The 18,792-nt window shown below is 40.0% G+C and overlaps 1 protein-coding gene across 1 annotated transcript in view; it reads left to right on the top strand.

The window, feature by feature from the left end:
* Positions 1–561: 561 nt before the first annotated feature.
* Positions 562–18,792, top strand: part of LOC125362879 (Fanconi anemia group M protein-like) — a 58,986-nt gene continuing 40,755 nt past the window's right edge. The window contains exons 1-8 of the mRNA XM_048361792.1: positions 562–1,078; positions 2,025–2,197; positions 5,029–5,106; positions 8,524–8,682; positions 11,968–12,099; positions 13,995–14,127; positions 14,823–14,948; positions 16,304–16,390. Of these exons, the coding sequence (XP_048217749.1) occupies positions 562–1,078; positions 2,025–2,197; positions 5,029–5,106; positions 8,524–8,682; positions 11,968–12,099; positions 13,995–14,127; positions 14,823–14,948; positions 16,304–16,390 (1,405 nt within the window). The remainder of the gene's footprint in view (positions 1,079–2,024; positions 2,198–5,028; positions 5,107–8,523; positions 8,683–11,967; positions 12,100–13,994; positions 14,128–14,822; positions 14,949–16,303; positions 16,391–18,792) is intronic.

The following is an 18,792-nucleotide window of genomic DNA, read 5'->3' on the forward strand; positions in this document are numbered from 1 at the left end:
CAGCAAAAAAGACGTGGTATGTTTTTCCCTTGAGAGAGAAAAATGTAGGAATTTACAAATATTCACACGTATTTGTTTCTCACTTCATCTTCAGGTTTAAATGCTCAGTAACCACGACTTCCTCCACAAATATCGTCCCCCGGGTCTCACGGCTTTTTACCTAGTTATTTATTCAATCATTGTAAGTGATTAACACCGTAGCAGTGTCGTCGAGGCTCTCAAGGCTTGCAAGCGGAACTCAGATCTAGATTGGGACTTTTTTTAGGCCTAAAGGAACAGCGAATGGGGACAGGACTGGGTTTAGAGTAACGCGGGACTCACACTCTCACAGCGCGCATGCGCCTGCGGGAGCTCCCGCAAAGACTTCCGGGAAACGACCCGATCCCCAATCGCAGCCCGAGGCTGGCTGGAGGCAATTTCGGATGGGAGCCGAGCCCGCCCCGCCCTCGCCTTCTGCTTGCACACTTTGGTGCGAATGAAGCCTACCGGGGCCGCAGCTGTGGCGGTTCCGCTGCCCTGGCTGCGGGAGGCTGAGCGGAGTTTCTGGTCGTCCTCTGCGCGATGAGCGGACGGCAGCGAACGCTTTTCCAGACGTGGGGCTCCAGCCTTTCCCGATCCTCCGGGGCCCCGGGTTGCAGCCTCCCGAGGGAGCGGCCTCGGGACCCCGGCGTCCGCAGCTCCCAGGCGCCGTTGTCCGCCGCGGTCGAGGAGGCCCAGCCCGAGTCCGATGACGAGGTGTTGCTGGTGGCGGCGTTCGAGGCCGAGCAGCGGCTGAGGGGAGAGAATGGCGGCTTCTGCACCTCCTCGGGCGCCCTGTGGATTTATCCTACCAATTGTCCGGTCCGAGACTACCAGCTGCGCATCTCCCAGACCGCCCTGTTCTGTAACACGCTCGTCTGCCTGCCTACCGGGCTGGGGAAGACCTTCATTGCCGCAGTGGTCATGTACAATTTCTACCGCTGGTTCCCTTCTGGCAAGGTGGTTTTCATGGCGCCCACCAAGCCTTTGGTGACACAACAGATCGAGGCTTGCTACCAGGTGATGGGTATTCCGCAACCCCACATGGCCGAACTGACAGGTATGTTAGTAGGAATGAAGAGCCGGGTTCCCAAGGGGATGTGGACATATTCTGGTGGAAATAGAACTACTGGAACTCCTGCACCAAGTACAGTAGTTCGCATGCAAACATACACATATCCCATTCTCTCCCATGGCAGGTTTTGTAGCAAGTCTAGTACTGATTACTTTATTTAGCTTTCAGAGATTACCTTTGTATAGCTTGTCAATATTTGGAAGCAATGAAGAGTGTATAATCTCTAGATAATTGTGGTATTCATCTCAAGAAAAACTTCTCTGTTGTATATTTTTGCTTCTCTTCAATTCGTGTGCACTTCTGCAGGAATTATGTAAATATAACCTACTTGTGGCCTTTGGTTAGAGGCAGCTTTGACATTTGGGCAACATCAGCGCTTTAATGTGTGGCCTAATAGGCCTGGCATGAGTAGCCCCTGCCTGTACTCCCAGCTACCTCGAGGCTGCAATGGGGAGGATGAAGGTTCCAGGCCATCCCAGGCCAAAAAACAAACAAACAAAAAAGTTGATAAGTCTCTAACTAGAAGAGGCTGGGCCTGAGGTTATCCAACTGGCATCCGAACTTAATGGGAACATCAATAGGAAGATAGTTATCCAGGCTTTCCCTGAGCAAAGTGAGTACCATGTCTTCAGAATCAGGAGTGCCTCTGCCTTAGCAAGTGCATAAAGCCTTCAGTTCCAACATCAAGTCCACTAATCATTCAGTAACAAAAAATAATGAAAATATCATTCCAGTGCATTGTGAAAATTGTTCTTCACTTAACCAATGTACCAAACCATTCATAAAGTTGTCCAGATTGTATGACTTTGTAGATAAACAATATGAAGTTTATTTATTGGCTGAATTGCAGATTCATATTCATTCTACCACTTGAGCCACATCTCCAGCTTCAGTGTGAAGTTTAGAGGTAGACTGTCACTTTAATTTGCAGGTTCTACTCAAGCTGTCACCAGGAAGGAAATATGGTCCAGCAAGAGAGTTCTGTTTCTTACACCTCAGGTCATGGTAAATGACCTTACTAGAGGAGCTTGTCCTGCTGCTGATGTCAAGTGTGTAGTTGTTGACGAAGCTCATAAGGCTCTTGGAAACTATGCTTATTGCCAGGTAAGAATTTTGTGTGGTGTATTCTGTAGTCTATATTGTTAAGATGTATTTTGCAGAGGATCATTATTAGTGATGGAAGTTTTTGATGGTTGTTTATTATCCCATAATAGGTGGTCATAGGAAATACTTAGTCTTGCTCAGTTTTTAAAAAATTTTGTTTTGTTTTGCCAGTCCTGGGCCTTGAACTCAGGGCCTGAACATCATCCCTGGCTTCTTTTTGCTCAAGGCTTGCGCTCTGCCACTTGAACCACAGTGCTACTTCTGGCTTTTTCTATATATGTGCTGCTGAGGAATTAAACCCAGGGCTTCATGCATACAAGGCAAGCACTCTACCACTAGGCCATATTCCCAGCCCCTGTCTTGGTTATGTTAATCAGTGTCTCTGCTCTCCCTCCCTCTCCCTATCCCTTCCTCCCTATTTTCTTTCCTTTTCCTTTTTTAAAAAAACTTAACAGATGTCAGGTGCGCATCATGGATGGCACAGTGATGTAAAGTAGGATATTGGTAAAGTTTGGAAGCTAAGATAATAATTCAAGGACTGTAAGTAGACATATAGGACTATTCCATGGCAGCCAGGTCAGGTAATTTTAAATGTCAATATCATAAGGACGAAATATGTACCTGCCTGATACTGCCTTTCCTTTCTATGTAGATACCAAGTACAGGTGTGGGAGCAATGGGTTGTACTTATAGAGGTCATTTACTTCTTGCCACTAAATAGAAATGGTTTCTATTTATTTGTTATGATAAGGACACTGGCCCTATCTGTCCTACTTAAGGAACAGAACATGAAGCATGCATTTTATTCTTAGTAGTTTGAATGGATGGTGTAGGCTATAGGGAATATGACCTGCAAAGACTCATTAGAAATATTTAGCTGGAGCCAGCACCAGTGACTAACACCTGTAATCCTAGCTATTCAGGGGTCTGAGATCTCAGGATCACGGTTTGAAGGCAGGCCAGGCAGGAAGGTCCTTGAGGCTCTTATCTCCAGTTAACCACCAGAAAACTGGAAGTGGTACTGTGGCTCAAAGTGGTAGAATGCCAGCCTTAAGTGGAAAAAGCTCTGGCACAGCCCCCAGGCCCTGAGGTCCAGCCCCACAACCAACAACAAAAAAGAAGTATTTAGCTGGAGGCTGGGGTTGTGGCTCAAGAAGTAAGCCTTGCAAATGCAAGGCCTGGAAACAGGCCTTGAGTTGAATGTCCAGTACTGCTAGGAGAGGAAGGGAAGGAAGTAAAAGAAACAATGTGATTAGGATGATACTTAAGGCTTAAGAGATTAGAGTGGAAAAGGGAGCGTGATAGCGAATGCGAGATTGGAAGAGTAGCATGACTCCCAGTTTTCTGTTTTGGAACACTCACTTGTGAAAATGTGTGAGTTCTGGAGGCACAGTAGGTTTTGGGAAGAATGGAAAGGATTTGCCTTTGGTTTTAAATGAATTTCACTACCGGTTTATGGATGCATAATTTGGCTTCCTTGGAGACTTAAGTATGATTGACTTGTGTCTTTGTGTTAGGGAAAATTGGCATCTTTCTTATAGTTGATCTTTTTAACTATATCCTTGTAATGGACCTATTTTTCTATTTGTTCATGGTTCTAAATTGAACACATGTATGTTCAGATTTCCCTGTGAGAATGCTACTTTAAACTTTTTATTCTATTTGGAATCCATTTTGTAGATTTATCTTCTGTTTAATTCATAGTCACATTCAATGACCTTTATTAAACTGCAAGTCTTCTGCACTCTACCACTTGATCCACAGCACCACTTTCATCTTCTTCTGAGTAGTTTATTGGGGATAGGAGCCTCATGGGGACTTTGCTTGGGGTGGCTATGAACCACGATCCTCAGATCTCAGCCTCCTGAGTAGCTAGGCTTACAGGTGTGATCCACTGGCACCCGGCGTGGCTTCCTGTTTATGAGAAACAGTCTTGGTAGGTATAATGATACGTCCACATGAAATAATCTTATTATTATAAACACTGCTATATCATTTAGAGGAGTCAGAACTGCCTTATAATCTGAAACAACACTGAATTCCGTCTACCATAAGAATATGATTTATGGCTGGGAATGTGGCTTAGTGGTAGAGTGCTTGCCTGGCATGCATGAAGCCCTGGGTTAGATCCCTCAGTACCACATAAATGGAAAAAGCTGGAAGTAGCACTGTGCCTCAAGTGACAGAGTGCAAGCCTTGAGGAAAAGAAGCTCAGAGACAGTGCTCAGGCCTTGAGTTTAAGTCCTAGGACTGGCATAAAAAAAGAACAAAATGATTTATGAAAGCACCAATCCAATAAATGGTCACATTCAGTTCCTTTGGTTGCATCTCTGACCCTTATTTAAAGTCCTTTTTTCATGTCCATGGCCATCAGTTGTAGCACTAAGATCAAGTAGAAATGGCAATGAGAAATAAATTTGTCTTGTTTTTAGGTTTTGTTTTTGTGGTCCTGGAGATTACACCTCAGGGTCTTGGCCATGCCCAGCAAGCACTCAATGAGTGAGATTCATCCCTCAGACTTCTGTTAGTTCTCAACTGAAATAATTCTGCTTCAGTCTCTGTTGTGTATAATGTTATGTCTTCATGCACAATCTGTATCATGTTAAAAATATGATAAACAGTATTTTTTGAATGTTAAGATTCAGTATGAGTCTCAGGGAGCCCAGATCATTTCTCTACATAAATTATGCTCTGTGGTAGTTTTGCTTACTAGATCACCAATGTACCAGTTAAGAAATATTAACAGACTAGATAGAGCAGCTTGTTTAATCAAGCCACTGCTATGTTTGCATTGGACAGGTGAAATCAATATTGTTTTCTTTTTCTTTAAGGTGGTAAGAGAACTGCTTAAATATACGCATCACTTTAGAATTTTGGCACTTAGTGCCACACCAGGTAGTGATGTAAAGGTAAGCAAAATGTCTTTCCATTTATTAACATTTCAGGGCTTGGAATGTGGCGTAGTGGTAGAATGCTTGCCTAGCATGCACAAAGCCCTGGCTTTGATTCCTCAGTACATATCAGTAGAAAAAGATGAAGTGGTGCTGTGTTCAAGTGGAAGAGTGCTACTAGCCTTGAGCAAAGAAAACTCAGGGACAGTGTCCAGTCCCTGAGTTCAAGCCCTAGGACTGGAAAAAACAAAAATAAAACACACTTCAGAAAATAAGAATTTTTTATGGGCCAGGTTGATTTTCCATTCTATTATTTACCTAGTTTGACTTTAGGACTACAGCCTTTCCACAACGTGCCTTAACTTTTCTTTTGTGGGTGAAGCAGGTTTTTTTTTTTTTTTGTCAGTTGTGGGGCTTGACCTCTGGATCTGGGTGCTGTCCCTGAACTCTTGCTCTCAAGGTTTGTCCTCTCCGACTTGAGCCACAGCACCACTTCTGGCCATTTTCTATAGATGTGGTGCTGAGGAATCGAACCCAAGGCTTCATGTATACGAGGCAAGCACTCTTGCCACTAGGTCATATTCCCAGTCCCCACTAATGGTTTTCTAGTGGTTAACTGGAGGTAAGAGTCTCATGGGCAAGTTCATGGGCTGGCTTTGAAGTTCACATCCTCAGATCTTAGCCTCCTGAGTAGCTAGGATTACAGGTGTGAGCCACTTGTGTCTGCCTTTTTTTTTTTTTAAACAGTATTGTTTTTCTTCTTTTCTTTTTTGGTACTGGGGATGGAATCCAGGATGTTGGTTGCACTTGCTAAGCAAGCGCTTTGCCACTGAGCTACATCCCAGTCCTGCAGGAGGCTTTTTTTTTTTTTCCTGTTTTTATTTGATTTGCTATTTGTTTGTTGATGTGGGGCTTGGCCATGTTGCCCAGTCTGGTCTTACACTTCTTGAACTTCTGTGCTATTACAGATCTCCCAAACTCAACATCCCACTTACCCGCTGAACTTAAGCTACTCTTTGGATCAGTAGTTTTATGGCTTCAGTGTTATTTTTGTTGCTGCTGTTGCTGTTTTTCCTGATTTTTTAATTGTTAATATAATGGTGATGTATAAAGGGGTTACAGTTCCATAAATCAGGTAAAGAGTAAATTTCTTTTTGGACAAAGTTACTCTTTTCCTTGCTCTCTCCCCTAAAGCTATTTATTAAAAAATACCAATTAATGTTTTGGCTAATTTTTATTTTATTTTATTTTTTGCCAGTATGAGGGCTTGAACTCAGGGCCTGAGCACTGCCCCTGGTTTCTTTTTGCTCAAGGCTAGTGGCACTCTACCTCTGGAGCCACAGCACCACTCCTGGCTTTTTCTCTTTATATGGTGCTGAGGAATCGAACCCAGGGCTTCATGCATGCTAGGCAAGGAAGCACTCTACCACTAATCCACATTCGCAGCCCCTGCTTTTTATTTTTATTATTTTATGTTTTGCTGGTCCTGGGAGTTGAGCTCTGGGCCTGGGTTCTGTCCCTGAGCTTCTTTTTCTCAAGACTAGTGTTCAACCAGTTGAGCCGTCACACCACTTCTGGCTTTTTCTGAGTAGTTTATTGGAGATAAAGGTCTCACGATCTTTCCTGCCAATGCTGGCTTCAATCTATGATCCTCAGATCTCATCTTCCTGAGTAGCTAGGATTACAGGTCTGAGCCAGCAGGGCCGGGCTATGACTACTGTTTAGTAATTGCTATGTATAGTTCTTTTTAGTTTAACTTGGAAATAATTTTAGACTTATGGAAAAATTTGTAAAAATTTAAATCTTTTGTCTTTCACTTCTGCTAATTCTGACATTAAGATAACCGTAGTAAGAATGCTAGTAGCTAATATACACAACTATTATTTGAATTCTGCTTGCCCATCAATGCCTCTTTTTCCCCATTGCGCAATCTAAAATCTTGAACTTAACTTACTGGTCTTATCTCCTTATTCCTTCCAATCTGTGACAATTCCTTAGTCTTGTCTCTCATGAGCTGCATGTTTTGGAACAGCATTTTGTAGAATGTCACTCAGTTTGGTTTGTCTGGTATTTTGCAGACCAGAAGGGACGCTGTACATAGCTATGCTCAGCACATCCTGTCAGGGCTACACGTTGACTTACTTCTGGTGCTCCTAATCTAAGATGATGTCTTTTGGGTTTCTCCCTCTGTAATGAATAAGTACCTAGTGGGGGAGATAGTTTTCACTATATTCGTGCTCTATTTTACAATCTAATTGTGATCTAGCTGCCAACGATTACTTCTGTCTTTTCTTTAAAATCACTATTACTACCCCTCCTCCATCCCTTTTCTCTTACTCACCCTTCCTCTTACCCTCCTTCTTTCCTTTCCTTCCTTTCAACAAATTGCTCAGTGAGTTCTAGACTAGCCTGGAACTCAAGGTCTCCAGTCTCTGCCTTTCAAGAACTGTACTAGGTTTACAGATTATTGGAGTATCCCATGAGTTCAGCTATGCTTAACTGAAATTCTTTTGTAACAAAGAGCTGTTATTTGTGAATTCACTTCTTTATATCTTTATGAACTAGTATATATTGATTGTTTTCTATGGGCTGCAGACCATATTCAGTTTTGTTGCTCAGACTGGTATAGCGTTGGCCATTTCAGAGTTTCTTCAACACAATTTCTATGTCCTTTAGATTCATATTCTTCTCCATTTCCCTTTGAAACATTTCAAATTTTTCTGACATCACAGGATAATTTATGCTTATTTATTATTTCCCTTGTCCTAGATATAGAATCAACCGTTTTTTTAATGAGCTCTCGTTCCCTGTATTGGAGAATATTCAAAATGCAGATATTTTATTTCTTGGTGCTGGAACCATGGTTTTCAGAATGCCAAGTGTGTAGTCAACTACTTGGGAAAAATCCCAGTGGAGTCCCTTCTCCCCCCACCACATAACGGTTTTCAGCTCTACTGTACAATAAGTTTGTCTGTCTCTGTAAGATTACATTTGAAAAGTGCCAGAAATACGTTCAAGAAACTTGTTAGAAATGCTCTAATGTTCTTATTAGAGAAATGTTATGGGTAGAAAAAAATGTTTCAACATGATTTTTCTCCTGTTCTTATAGGGTATGTGGAGTGTGTGTGTAATTTTTTTAATTAAAAATTTTTACATTAAAAATGATGTATGGCAGGGTTACAGTTACATAAGTAAGGTAATCAGTACATTTCTTGTGGAACATTTTTATCCTCTCCGTCATTTTTCTTCCAATTTTCTTCCCCCTGTGATTTTCTTTTTGGCGGGGGGAAGGAGGGTTATTTTGGTTTGTTTTTGAGACAGACTCTTGCTATCTGGCCTATATTGGCCTGAGACTCTTACTATTTTATTTCTGTATGTAGTTAAAAAATCAACATGTTAAATAATTCATTCTCATATTTTATGGATTTTGTGTAGGCTGTGCAGCAGGTTATTACTAACCTACTAATTGGGCAGATAGAACTTCGTTCTGAAGATTCTCCAGATATTTTGCCATATTCTCATGAAAGACGAGTTGAGAAGCTTGTTGTTCCCCTTGGGGATGAACTGGCAGCCATCCAGAAGACATATATCCAGGTAAGCCATTTTTCTCCTAGTTCTAGGTTTGCATAAATTCACTGGCAGAATCTAGAAAAGAGAACATACAGTACTTTATAGAATCCATATATTGAAGAGTTCTTTGAAATTAAGAATTTGGGGATGGATTAAAGATGATGAGAGATTTCTTTGCCACTTCTTCTATTGAGACATGAATATGTTCTTTCTTTTCAAAAGTGGGCTGGCTCTGTGAACGACCTACAGAATTTGATGATTCCCATGTTAGCTAAATGGTTAAGAAAGCTAACCTTGTAGAAGAAAAATGAGTAATGAGTAATTAGATAAATTGAAAGGGACAAATATATATATGAGCCCAGGTAACCTTTTACAAAGCTGCCAGCAATCTAATTCTCTAGACATTAAGGAGGACAGACTAGTTTTCCTACAGTACTTCCATAGATTTTTTTTTTCTTTTTCCTTCTTTTTTTATTGTTCTGTTTTTTTTTTGCCAATTGTGGGCCTTGAACTCAGGCCCTGAGCACTGTCCCTGGCTTCTTTTTGCTCAAGGCTAGCACTCTACCACTTGAGCCACAGTACTACTTCCAGCTTTTTCTATATATGTGGTGCTGAGGACTCGAACCCAGGGCTTCATGTATACGAGGCGAGCAATTTACCACTAGGCCATATTCCAGCTGCATTATTCTACCTACCGTTTGAGCCATACTTTTAATGTAACTTTTTATTTTTGATATTTCATTATCATTTCAGCCTTTCAAGAAGTTTATAAATCTAAGGTGCTGGCTCTCACCTGAAATCCTAGTTACTCAGGAGACTGATATCTGATGATTGTGGTTTAAACTTAAGTGGTAGAGCACCAACTTGAGGGAAAGAGGGAGAACTTGAGGCCTTTATTTCAGGTGCCAGTAACTACAAGGAAGGGAGGAAGGAAAGAAGGAGAGGGGAGGGACCTTTGTAAAACTAGTGTAGATTTCTTTCCAGTGTGCAGCTACTTTGAAACTTTGTGGGGACACTGTTTCTTTTTTTTTTTCTTCTTTTATTAATTTAACATGATTGTCATTTTCCTCAACTGCCTGACTTTCTGGTATCACAAGATACTTTGTTTATCTAATACTTCTCTGTGCCTGCTAAGAGATTTATCATTTTCCCAAGGAGTCTTTGTTTCTTATGGAAGAGTGATGTTTAAAATCCAATATCTGAACTGGATTCCAGTGACTTATGCGATAGTCCTAGCTACTCAAGAGGTTGAGTAGTTGGAAGTTGGTGGTTCAAAGCCAGTGAGACCCCATCTTCAATGAACCAGCAAAAAGCTGGACTAGAGGTGTAGCTCCATAGTAGACCACTCACCATGAACAAGAAAGCCTAAGGAGAACATAGGACTCTTGATTTGAAGCCCCAGCATTGGCCTAAGAAACCAAAAACAAATAACAATAACAAAGTATGACTGGATATTATGGCATCCACTTGGAATTCCAGCAGGAGAATGACAGATTTGAAGCCAGAAGAGTAGATAGCATGAGTTTAGGACTAGCATGCTCTACATAGTCTCAAAACACTAACCAATGCCTGTGTTCAGTGTTACTGTGGTATGATTGCTTCTAGGCTCCTCAGTGATCAGCTTGAATTTTATCTCCAGATTCAGAATTATGAGTAAACAAGGTGGCAGTTGTTTTAATCTCCTATTTAAAAAGAAACTGTAATATAACAATAGATGAAACATCATCTTAGCCATTACTCTTTCTAAGTGTTTGTTAAAGATCTAGTTCACAGAAATGTGGCTTATTTTTGTTTGTTTTTGTTGTCAATTCTGGGGCTTGAACTCAGGGCCTAAGCCCTGTCCTGGGAAAATGTGATATATATACATATGTGTGTGTGTTTGTGTGTGTGTGTGTGTGTGTGTGTGTGTATACATATATATACACAAACATACATCCATACATACAATGGAGTTCCAGATTCTTTTTTCTATATATGTGGTGCTGAGGAATCGAGCCCAGGGCTTCATGTATATGAGGCGAGCACTTTACTACTAGGCCATATTCCTAGACAGAGTTCTAGATTCTTAATTGTATTAATCAATATTGTATTTATCAAAATTATCTGTTTTCAACTGGATATGTGGCTATGCCTGTAATCTTAGAACTCAGGAGGGTGAGGCAGGAGGATTACAAGTTTGAGGCTCATTTGGGTACATTTAAAAAAAAGAACAGTTTCAACAACAAAACCAAGGAAATAAAAATTATCTATTACCTTCTTTTAGTCTTTTTTTCTTGCTTAGAATCAGGGATCAGACATAAGACACTGTACTTGCTTGGAGGTACAATCTCCATCTTTATCCATTTCTTGATCCTTTGGTTTCCTTCCTTAGATTGTAAACTATGAGAGCAGCCAGCGTCATTTGTCTTAGTCATAAGATTCCCAGTATTTAAGAGCTACATTTGATATATGATAGATGTTTAATACTGGTTGGAAGAATTAGTGAATGAAATTAAATATGCTCAAGACATTTCAGTTCATCTGCAAACATTTACTTGAGACCTATGTGCTATTATTTGTTCTAGAGATGGAAGATGCAGCAATGAAAAATACCAGTGCACTCCTTTCATGTTCCTATATTATACTGTTTTAGGTTGAGGGGTGATGAAATGAAATAAATCAACATTTGAAAATAATAATAATAATAATAATAATAATTTTCTTCTTTTTTTTTTCTTGCCAGTCCATGGGCTTGAACTTTGGTCCTGGGCATGGTCCCTAAGCTTCTTTTGATAAAGGCTAGCACTCTAACACTTGAGCCTTAGGCCCACTTCTGGTTTCTTCTGTTCATATAGTGCTGAGGAATGAAACTCAGAGCTAGATGCATGCTAGGCAAGCACTCTACTACTAAGTTACATTCCTAGCGCTTCTTCTTTTTCTTTGTGCCGATCCTGGGGCTTGAACTTAGGGCCTGGCACTGTCTATAAGCTTTTACTTTTTGAGTCACAGCAAGACTTCTGGCTTTTTCTGACTAGTTCATTGGAAATAAGAGTTTAATCTTTGCTGTCCAGGCTGGTTTTCAACTATGATGCTCAGATCCTGAGTTGCTTGGATTACAGGTGTGAGCCCTAGTTTGTGAGGCCTATATGTGGATACTATCTGGGTTTAGATGTCAACTATGCTTGAATTTTATTGTCTATGCTGTGTTAGCCCTAAAATTCATTTCAAAACAAACTTTATTAATTATATTAATTACTTTAACATGTGGCAAAAATTAATATGATTGAAAAAAGGTCTTTAAGCTTAAAATAATTTTTTTTACATTTGCAGATTTTGGAGACATTTGCAAGTTCTTTGATTCAAAGGAATGTTTTGATGAGAAGAGATATCCCCAATCTAACCAAGTACCAGATAATTCTGGCAAGAGATCAATTTAGGAAAAACCCATCTCCGAATATTGTGGTAAGTATAAACGTTTATGCTAGGAAGGTTAAAATATAAAATGAGTTATTTAAGTGTATCATTGACCCATGAAAGAGCAAATTGTAGCTAAACTTGAATCCCAGAATATTTAGGCTTACTTGCAATACCAGAAAGGAAGAAGCATCACAAAAAACTTGTAATACTTAATGTTCATTGGGGAGAAGTAGGTGTATGAAAATATCTGTCAAGCTGGGCCCAAGGTTGGAAGAAAAGCTCACTATATAAAAAGACACCCAAGTCCAGAAGTGTAACTCCATGGAACATTGCTTTTATTTGGCAGTTCCTGGGAACTGAATTAAGGTCTTTGCTTTCTTGGGCTCTGGATTTTGCTGGTTAGGTCTTGAGAAAGCATCTTTTTTTTTTTTTTTTCAAATTTTTATTATCAAACTGATATACAGAGAGGTTACAGTTTCATACGTTAGGCATTGGATACATTTCTTGTACTGTTTGTTACCCTGTCCCTCATACCCCCCTGCCTCCTCCCCCTTTCCCTTTCCCCCCCTGAGGTGTTCAGTTCACTTTCACCAAACAGTTTTGCAAGTATTGCTTTTGTAGTTGTTTGTCTTTTTTTACCCTGTGTCTCTCAATTTTGGTATTCCCTTTCAATTTCCTATTTCTAATACCAGTATACACGGTTTCCAAAATACTCAAATAAGATTACAGAGATAGTGTAGGTACAACCACTGGAAGGTGATACAAGAACACAATCAATAATAGAAGCTACAGATACAGATGGGACGTTGAAAGTAGTTACAACTGTGATATAACAATCGTTTCCATAACATGGAGTTCATTTCACTTAGCATCATCTTATGTGTTCATAAGGGTGTAGCTATTGGGCTCTTGTGATACTCTGCTATGACTTGCCTAAACCTGTACTATTCCCAACCTGTATTATTCCCAATAAGGGAGACCACAGAGTCCATGTTTCTTTGGGTCTGGCTCACTTCACTTAGTATAATTTTTTCCAAGTCCTTCCATTTCCTTACAAATGGGGCAATTTGAGAAAGCATTTTGCTTCCTTCCTAGACACATGCTTGATCAGCCTAGGCTTTTAGTTGCTAGGATGGCTGGTGAGAAGTATTCTTGAGGCAGACTCCCAAGTAGCAAGGAGCAAAAGGGTAAGAGCACCTAGCTAGAGATAAAAGATTTTGAGGAGGCCAGAGAGAATAATTAATGAATATTTGTGACTACATAGGAGTCACTTTTATTTTACACCAGAAAATGCAGTCCTGCCTTGCCTAACAAACCTCTAAAGGAGTCTATTTCACTATGTTATCTAAAACATGAATAAACGTGTTTTAATTTCTTCCTAAAATTAAAAGTTCACTAAAATGTTCAGTAAATCTAAACTTGTTGAATTTGATTTTATTGATGAGTGTATTTGATAAAGAGGGGAGATTACTGTTTCAGATAGTTAGGATGCTTTATAAAACTATTCAACACTGTCAGGGAAGAATTTAGAATGATTCACTGATAAATGCTACTAAAAATGGAAGCTATAGAATTATAGTCTTCATCAAGAAAAATGATTGAAATACATTCTCGGTATTCTTCTTTTAAATCTTTGTTACCAGGGGCTGGGAATATGGCCTAGTGGTGGAGTACTTACCTAGCATACATGAAGCCCTGGGTTCGATTCCTCAGTACCACATATATAGAAAAGGGCAGAGGTGGAGCTGTGAGCTCAAGTGGTAGAGTGCTACCTAGCCTTGAGCAAAAAGAGGCCTGGGATAGTGCGAGTGCCGTGAGGACTGGAAAAAACAAAACTTGGTTATCATATGGGCATATTAGCCTGAGAGCATGGGCATAGTGCTTGTATCTTCATGTTTCTTTGGTTGAATTTAACATGTGCTGATTGTTGATTTTTTCAGGGACTACATCAAGGCATAATTGAGGGCGAGTTTGCCATTTGTATTAGTTTATATCATGGTTATGAATTACTGCAGCAAATGGGAATGAGATCATTGTATTTTTTCCTTTGTGGAATTATGGATGGAACAAAAGGTAAATGGTATGAAATTATGTAAAGAAATGATGAACATATTTTCCTGGAAGATACATAAAACAGTCATCTAAGATACTTTATTATTATTATTATTATTTTGCCGGTCTTGGGGCCTGGACTCAGGGACTGAGCACTGTTCAGGCCTCTTTTTGCTCAAGGCTAGCACTCTACCACTTGAGCCACAGCACCACTTCTGACTTTTTCTGTATATGTGGTGCTCAGGTATCAAACCTAGGGCTTCAATGTATGTGAGACAAGTACTTTAACACTAGGCTACATTCCCAGCCCCAGGTGCATTATTTTAAAAGCAATGAGAAAACAATACATGATTCTTTTTTTTTTTTTTTGGCCAGTCCTGGGCCTTGGACTCAGGGCCTGAGCACTGTCCCTGGCTTCTTCCCGCTCAAGGCTAGCACTCTGCCACTTGAGCCACAGCGCCGCTTCTGGCCGTTTTCTGTATATGTGGTGCTGGGGAATCGAACCTAGGGCCTCGTGTATCCGGGGCAGGCACTCTTGCCACTAGGCTATATCCCCAGCCCGACATGATTCTTGAACTAGGAAAATCAGATGTTTTTCATGTTTAAATTGGAAAAATCTGCATTCATTCTCAGAGTTGAATTTCTTTTTACTAACAAATTTGACTAATTTGCTTTTAAGTTTGTTCATTTGTAAAACCTTCTCTTAATTTTCGAAGGAATGACACTGGCAAAAAACGAACTTAGCCGAAATGAGAACTTCATGAAACTCTATAACCGTCTAGAGTGCATGTTTGCACATACACATGGTACTTCAGCAAGTGATAATGCTTTCCTCCACAAAGGTATGGATTTTCATTGAAAATTCTGTCTTTTATTAGCTGTGTGTAGTGATGCATACCTGTAGTCTCAGTTTCTTAGAAAGTTGAGGCGGGACAATTGATTCTGTTTAGGACTTTGAGGTAGACCTAGGCAATAAAAAAAACTGTGCAATAAAAAAGATTATATATTGTTTTTCTTTTTCTTTTTCTCTCTGTCTTTTTTTTTTTTGGCCCGTCCTAGGCCGTGAACTCAGGGCCTGAGCACTGTCCTTGGCTTCTTTTTTGCTCAAGGCTAGCACTCTGCCACTTGAGCCACAGCGCCACTTCTGGCCATTTTCTGTATATGTGGTGCTGAGGAATCGAACCCAGGGCCTCATGTATACGAGGCAAGCACTCTTGCCACTAGGCCATATTCCCAGCCCTCTCTGTCTTTTTTAATCAGTTATGGGGCTTTGGGCCTGTGTGCTGTGTCTAAGCTCTTTCGCTCAAAATTATCGCTCTACCACTTTGAGCCCCAGGCTCATTTGCAGTGTTCTGGTGCTTAATTGGATATAAGAGTCTCATGGACTTTGCTGCTTGGGCTAGCTTTGAACTGAGATCCTTAGATTTCAGCTTCTTGAGTAGCTAGGATTACAAGAGAGAGCCACCAGCTTTTTTAAATGAGGCAAGGTTTCACTATGAAGCCCAGTCGACTATCAAACTTTGATCCTTCTGCCTTCCCAACCCAAGTTCTTTTTATTCATTTTTTTTTATGCCAGTCTGGGATCTTGAACTCAGGGCCTGAGCACTGTCCCTGGCGTCTTTTTGGTCAAGGTTAGCACTCTGCCACTTGATCCACAGCGCCATCTGTGGCCTTTTCTATATATGTAATGCTGAGGCATGAACCCAGGGTTTCATGTATATGGGTCAAGCACTCTTGTCACTAGCCCATATTCCCAGCCCCCATCCCAAGTTTTGATATGCCACCATAACCAAATTGTTCTTTTTTAAATAATATTAATTTTGACATATTGTTTTATTGATGCACCGTCTTCCCCTGTTTATATTTGGGTAACAATAGCTCTTTTAAATGCTTAAGTTTGTTATTGTTTGTTAGGATTAATACTTATTCAAGTTTATTGTTAATAAATTTAAACTTTAAATACATATGAGATATTAGCATTATTTATTAATAGTGAAAATTCTCAGTCTCATTGAACGTTTAAATAAATATATTTCTTTGTTTTATTACTGACTTTCTTTTGGATGTTCATGTCCTACCTACATGCTTTGTTACTATTTAAATAAAAAGTAAAATTTTAACATGTATTTAAAGAAGAATACATTAATATGATTACTTTAGAAAAATAAAGAAGTATTTTTGATATTTATTTCTACAGGAGAAAAAAGGAAAGATTTTTTCTATAGTCATCCAAAGTTAAAGAAATTAGAAGAAATTGTAATCGAACATTTTAGGTCATGGAATGGTAGGTAATACTTAATAGTGTTGAAGGTATGGTAGTTGCTGAAAGTGCTAAGATTTCCACTTACTAGTTTATGCTAACACACCTTATAAAGGAGGAGGAATTTTGGGGCTGGGGAATGTGGCCAGGTGGCAAGAGTGCTTGCCACATATACATGAAGCCCTAGGTTCGATTCCTCAGCACCACTTATATAGAAAGTGGCCAGAAGTGGTGTGGTGGCTCAAGTGGCACAGTGCTAGCCTTTAGCAAAAGGAAGCTAGCGACAGTGCTCAGGCCCTGAGTTGAAGGCCCAGGACTGATAAAAAAAAAAAAAAAAGAAAGAAAAGCAGGAGGAATTTTAATTGTTCTAAATAATTAATGGTAAAAATTTGAATAAATTTTGGAAAGTATGAGCAGTAGGAATGCTTAGAAGAAGATAATAAGGGAAAAGTTAGTTTGGGGCCAGTAAGAGTGAGAGTAAAACCATCTATAATAAAGTGGTAGCAAGTTATGGCACATCGGGAGAAAGTTTCATGTGTAGAGAGTGGTTAGAGAAGCCTGTGTGTGAAATGTTTTAGCTGATACCTGGTGGAAGTGAGGGAGGCAAATTGGGGATTTCTGGAAGAAGGATTATTGTAGGCAGAAAGAATAGCATGGTCCAAGGACCCTATTTGTTAGTTTGGTTAGTTTTATTAAAGATCAGTGGACTAGATTAGATTGAGTGAAGGTAAGAGGTGTGCAGATGAGCAGTAATGAAGGCCAGATGGTGTAGGGCTTTTATTTTCCCCCTTCAGTTGTGGGGCTTCAACTCTTGGCCTGGGCACGGCTAGTACTCTACTACTTAGAGCCACAGTGTCACTTCCTGTGTAGGGCTCAATTACTTATTTGGTGCTGTTACTAAGACTTGAATTCAGGATCATTCTCTTGCTTGGCTTTTTTGATATTCAGTGTGATGTTCACCAGATTGATAGTTTGGAGACCAAAGAGGGTCTGGAAGGGTGTCCTGAAGATTAACGTCTACAGAGTTTAAAGCAAAGCAGTCACCAAGGAGTTTGAGAAGGAAATGGAGAAGTGTATGGGAGAAGTAGGGAAGAAACAGCAGTAGCAATAGGAAAGAGTAGACTCTGGAACGCTTAAGAGAACTGTCACAAGAACTACCAAGTTTTCCTTTAATATGGCAGTGTGGACGTCATTGATGCCTTTGATAGAGCCTCAGTGAAATGAGAGTAGAGAGGCCGGCGCTAGCAGGTTAGAGACTGGATTTGCAGTGAGAGTAGCAGGTTGTCAGGTATTGATCACACGCAGGAAATTCATGCTACAATGATTCAGAGCAAGTATGTTTAGAATAAGTTTATTTGCTATGGTTGCTTCTCTCAGCTCTTACTTTTTGCTTCTTTTGTATTGTGAACTATCACTGTATGGATTTCCGAGGAATAGTCTGAGCCAGTTCTTAATAAAATGGATTATTGTGAAAATGAAATTAATTAATTAATTAGTATATACAGTGTTTGCTTACTGGCATTTGTATATGATGAATAAGGAAGGTAAAGGCATTGTCAACCTGACTGTACAAATCTGCAATCTCAGCATACAAGAGGTTGAGGCAGAAGGAGTTAAGAGTTTGAGGATAGGCTGAGCTACATAGTGAGACCCTACCTCAAAAAAGAACATATAGGCTGGCAGCTGGTGACTCACACTTGTAATCCTAGCTACTTTGGAGGCTGGGGTCTTAGGATCCTGCTTCAAAACCAATCGATGAGACTCTAGACTTTATCTAATAAACTACTCAGAAAAAGCCAGAAGTGGCACTGTGGTTCAAGTGGTATAGCAATAATAGTCTTGAACAGAAAGAAGCTCAGGGACAGAACCTAGGCCCTGAGTTTAAGCTCCAGGAGCAGTACAAAAACAAAGAAAAAAACCACAGACACAAGGAAGAAAAAAAAATTTCATTTGAAGTTCCATACCAAGCTTGAAAGCCAAGGAAAACAATCACAAAAATATCTGTGTAACTACCTGGCCTTTATTATCCCATTCATACTTCCATTTTCTATTTCATTTAGGTGCCAGTCCATTTTATTTCATGTTTTAGATTATTACCTTATTTTCAATGTTTTTATTAACCTGAAGTAGTAGGGATAGTAGTATATTTTAGATAAGACATATCACTTAGAAAATAAGTTGCTTGATCATACAATTCATGTTCATCTTCGTGCATTCTGCTGGTTACCAAGAATAGGCAGCGGCTTTAGAATTGACTAGATTCTGCAGTTATCTTTTGTGAAGTTGAGCATGTGTGGCCAGGTTAAGAGGGCCTTTAGTGAACAGGAGGGAAAGTTGTAGGAAACTAGTGGTAGCTCTGCAGTGTGTTTTTCTGTCTGTACAGAAAGTTAAAGGGGAGAGTCAGTCATGTCCTGTGTTCGGGGCTA

The sequence above is a fragment of the Perognathus longimembris genome, chromosome 14 (genome assembly GCF_023159225.1).
Source record: "Perognathus longimembris pacificus isolate PPM17 chromosome 14, ASM2315922v1, whole genome shotgun sequence".
Taxonomy (NCBI): domain Eukaryota; kingdom Metazoa; phylum Chordata; class Mammalia; order Rodentia; family Heteromyidae; genus Perognathus; species Perognathus longimembris.